This window comes from Sinocyclocheilus anshuiensis, unplaced genomic scaffold (genome assembly GCF_001515605.1).
Source record: "Sinocyclocheilus anshuiensis isolate Anshui unplaced genomic scaffold, SAMN03320099.WGS_v1.1 scaffold260, whole genome shotgun sequence".
Classification (NCBI taxonomy): domain Eukaryota; kingdom Metazoa; phylum Chordata; class Actinopteri; order Cypriniformes; family Cyprinidae; genus Sinocyclocheilus; species Sinocyclocheilus anshuiensis.
Genome location: NW_015557134.1, coordinates 435,140 through 440,022, shown reverse-complemented (window position 1 = coordinate 440,022; position 4,883 = coordinate 435,140). Strand labels below are relative to the sequence as shown.

General features: G+C 36.4%; 1 protein-coding gene across 1 annotated transcript; it reads right to left on the bottom strand.

Moving 5' to 3' along the window:
- Positions 1-1,196: 1,196 nt before the first annotated feature.
- Positions 1,197-2,799, bottom strand: LOC107677957 (cornifelin homolog). Its single transcript, XM_016473035.1, has 4 exons — positions 2,706-2,799; positions 2,442-2,629; positions 2,169-2,363; positions 1,197-1,214 (listed from the first exon to the last, which is right to left on the bottom strand). Exons 1-4 carry the CDS (start codon positions 2,797-2,799, stop codon positions 1,197-1,199), a joined length of 495 nt encoding a protein of 164 aa, XP_016328521.1.
- Between the last annotated feature and the right edge of the window lie 2,084 nt (positions 2,800-4,883).

Sequence of the window (4,883 nt, the reverse complement as noted above, 5' to 3'; positions counted from 1 at the left end):
TCCTAAAAACAAAATAAGACTATTTCTTTCATACTCATCATACAGACAGGTGATTTACTGTCTGATGTGACTAATATATGATTACCAATATACGCAAATGGAATAAATACAGCATTTAGCATCCAAGTAGTAGACAAGCATTTCAAAAAACGAAGCATTACAAATTTTTAAAACAATTGTTCTCTACCTATTTTAACATGTTACCTCATCATATTTTAAAAAGATAAGATAAGAAAGACCGAGTGTAAATATACATTTGTTTTAAGTGCTGAAAAAAATTTGAGAAGTAAATTAATGGCTTGCTTACTCTTTCTAGCGCTCCTGTTTCTGTCATACAAAAGTAAAAGTGGGTGTTGTGGCGAGGGGGCGTGGTTCAGCGAGGTCTGCAGCGGGAGAGAGAGTTGGGAGACGAGCAATGAGTAAGTGTTGAGTAAGGTCAAATGCAAATGACAAACATGCAAATGCAAAAAAAAGCAAATGTCTTGTTCCAGTAATTGGCGTGGAGAGACCGCATAAAGAGGCCCGGGAATGAACTGGCAGAGAGAGAGAGACCGACTGCTGACTGGTGGGGAGACTGTGCCTGCTCTGGAGAGCCCTGTGCTACAGGTAAATCTGACACATCTCACATCAACATGCTTTTATCATCTTTTTAAGTTTAATTAATGTGCTGGCTAGATTTACTTATTGTAGTCATTATGTCAACAAGGTTTAGCTTAATTAAATCATGGCCACGAATTAAGAACATCGTAATAATCAATAAAACTAGCAATCGGGAATTCATTATTATTTCTTAGCAGTTCTCACGTTGGCTACTTAAACTTCGCATCGTTTTAAGGTTATAAAATAAAACTTAATTGAAAATCGGTAGTTACTCACTCTGATTGCTGTCCATGTCGTCCATCTTTAGTGATCCAATTCGGTAGGTGGCGCTGTTACAAAAGAATAGGGTCCTAGAACTGCGGTCCTGAAACTGCAGCCTCCGGTTGTGCAGGAACATTCTATTGGACGGGGGGAGGGGTGGGGAGGCGGGGTTTGAAGCCGAATAAAATCACCAGCAGCAGTCAAGCCGACCCCGTCCTCTTCCTTCTCAAGTCATTGACTTTGTTACAGGTGTATTTATACGTGTGCGATTTCAAAGAAAACAAAGCAAGGTATGATTAATCAGGCACAAAAAAAGCAGCTAAACCTGATGACGTCTAATGAAGTGAGTAGGTCTGAATAGAGAAAAAAAAGTAAGATTTGTCTGATTCAACATGAATGGATGTGATGGAATCTCTCCACTTCTTTCTCTTTGAATTCTATCACACTGAAAATCACACTGTTCCACATTTACCATAATATACTTCAATGACAAATGATATTAAACGGTAGTGCCCAAAGCATAACAGTATAAGAATAATCTAAGAACAATCAATTATTTTGAATGAACATTTAATGAGCATTGTATGTCAACTCTGAACAAAGAGAGATTAGCTTCCGTCTTGAACATAATTCTTCTATTTGGCTAAATAATTTTATTATAAATCCGTTCTTAAGCCAGAGTCTGCCTGTCCACCATGATATGCAAAATTAACTGCTATGAAGTTATTAAATATTGAACTGGAAACACAAACACGTTTAAATTATGTATTTTGTCTATATACTCCATACAACCACTTCAGTTACAATTAAATGCTATAGTTTTTGACAAATGTCATCCTATTTCCATTTTTGAAGAACACTCCATACTGTAAATATGCAAGCCGCATATAACTCAATTTATCTATTTATTCCTTTAAACAGTTCATCATTTGTCCTCACTTCTGCTATTTAAGACTCAAAGTTATTAACAGACAAAATCGCTTTATGATCAAGAATCATCAGTGTTGAAGAAAACAAGACTTTTGAAACAATTTACTCAGTTTTATTTAAAAAAATCATTTGAGTAAGTCTGATTAGCTAAACCAAACAAGAAAAACAAATACAATAAACAATGTAAAGTATGCAATATAAACATATTTTCCAAGTGCACCCGAGCCGTTCACACAAAGTCATTGATATTGATTAAACTGGTTAGCTATTACTCTGTGAATCCCTTCTGATATTATTTAAGCAAGATACATGTGGCAGACCTGCGGTGAGCTTCTACATAGCAACTGTCTTAATTGGACTGAAGGACCAACTCCTACCGGTGCGGCACCGATCACTGTGGGCTGCTGCATAGTGACAACTTGTGGGTTAACTGCCATTGGAACTGGTTGCATCATGGGATTTCTTTGCACTACTTTGATTACTTTTTTGCGTGCTTTGATTTCTCTACTCATCTGACACCAAGAACACCAGATACAACAGCAAGACACCATGATGTCCTCACAGAGACTGCCCTGTTGCAACACATACAAACAAATGATTGTTTTGTGGCCCTCTTTCTTTTATCGGTAGAGGGACAGAAAAAAACTCACCCCAATTTGATATTTGTAGCGAACTGCCACCCTCATTGCCAGACCCACAGGCCGAACACAAACTCCAATTCCAAACGCAGCCATGAGAGCTGGGCCCAATATGTCCAGCAGAGGCAGACAGGTGCTCTCCCCAAACTCTCCAGTGGTGGTGCAGGTAAAGCAAGGAAAGCACCAGAACGCATAGCAGCCTGAGGAACAAAAATACACATAATGCGGTATCATTTGCATGTAATTCAGTAAAAATGGAAAGGCCTTTAAGTATACTTGAACTCACATCCTCGCAACAGTCACATATTCCTGAATTCCAAGCTTCTGTCCCAGCCTTGCCAAGAGGCTGCTGCACAACTACAGTTACCATAATGATTTGATCTTACTGATATGGAAAGATGACAGAAATGTTAAGGTTTCACGGATCCTGGTGATATGTTATTTGATATATGAAATTCTAATTTCATGCATATTCATTTCATGCAAATTCAAAAGCATGCATGCATTGCAGTCACGTGTTGCAACATTGTTTAGAATGAAACTTGTTCTAACGACCCTGTTTGGCAAGTTCAGTGTTGTACGACATTTGAGGAAATACTGTTATGTAGGTTGAAGTAATTCAGCTAATCATTAATTCAGTGATCATTTAAAGAATTTTTATTCCAAAGAATTTTAAATTCCAGCATTGAAAAATGCTGCAGAATTACAAAGAAAATTTAATTGTAATCCTACAAACAAAAAAGTGAAAATTGTTTATTTATAATTATTCCATATTTTATGTACATGTGTCTCTGTGTACATTCTTAAAATAAAACAAGTTCGTTCATTACACTTACAGATGATTTACTGTCTGCTGTGACTAATATATGGTTTTCATATTTCACCCATAATTCATGTTCAGAGTGCATACAATCATATCAATAGCATGACATCATTTTGTGTTCAAGTTTGCAAAGTAATTTACAAAAAGAACATTGACTAATTACCAGTGTACACAAATAGAATAAATAGAGCAATTAGCATCCGAGCAGTAGGCAAACATTTCAAAAGAGGACATTCTAAAAACAAGTTGTAAACCCCGGACGACCGCAATAATCGCATGCCAATGTGCATTGGCTCGTTTAGTTTACACTCAAAGTAGATTGGTCTCTCTAAGCGAGATCCCAATTCGTCGGTCATCCGACGTGACGTCTCCGTTTCCTCCTTCAGGGAATGAGAGTTACCATACGTAACCGAGACGTTTTACTGAACCATAGAAAATATGCAGCTAAACCTGAAAACATGTTCAGTAAAGTGAGTAAAGGGAAAAAGGCGTTGTGTTGTCTAATTTAACATGAATGGATGTGATGGAATCTCTCCTCCCCTCGCTCTTTACATTCTAAGAGAGACAGAAAATCAACAGTTTATGACACTGTTCTACATTCACTTTCATTTACTTCAAAGACAAATAATATTAAATGATAGGGCCCCATGTGTAAGAGTAAAAAAAAAACAATCCAAGATCAATAAATAATTTTTTCATTAACATTTTAAAAACATTGGATGTAAACTGGAGGCAGCTGAGTTTGTCAGCTGACATATGGATTTGTGAGATACCATATAACATGAAAAGCTTTTACTGTAATATCAACACAAAGAGCACAACATGTAATAAAATTATATACGTATATATACAGCAGATTAAAACAGACTGGAAAACAGATTGAGTTGGAAAGTGCTATTGCAGAGCATAATAAACATGATAAACTGTTGTTTCTCTGTTATATGTTGCTAACAAAGACAGAAATCCTAAAGGAGTAATTCATCCAAAAATGAAAATTTTACTCACCCTCAGGCCATCCAACATGTAGGTGACGTAACTTCCAACAGCATTGTTGGTGTTTCAGAATTTGTATATTATGATCAAATTTGATTCAGCTATAAAGCAGCTCATTCTTCATTATTCAGCTCAATTCAGCTACATTTTTGTTCTTATCTGATAGTGTCAGTGCCATTAAATAGATAATATCAACAATATTAATATTAATAATGTCTAGGTGACAGTGGCACCCAGGGAACCCAAACTCCATCAGGTGACAGAAATGGAGGAAAGAAAACGCATCCCCAAACACCCAACCCCCCCACCCCCCTCCCCCCCAACAGTTTTTTACCAAAATAATCACTAGATAAAGTCAATATACATTTTTGTTGTAGCTATGGACTATGTTGACAAGAGTGGTATAGAAGTATTCACCACGAAGTGTACAATGGTGATGTACCTGAGAGAAAACCGATTTTACAGTAAGTGATCTAATTTTCAGCAGTAAGAAACAAAGTGTTTTAAAGCTTATTGTTTTGTAGAAAATTACAGTTGTATATGATATGAGAATAGTAAGGCCTGAAGATAGGGAGCATGTGTTATTTAAGAAAAATTCTATTTTCAGAATTACTTTTTTTTTTTTTTTCAAACCTAGT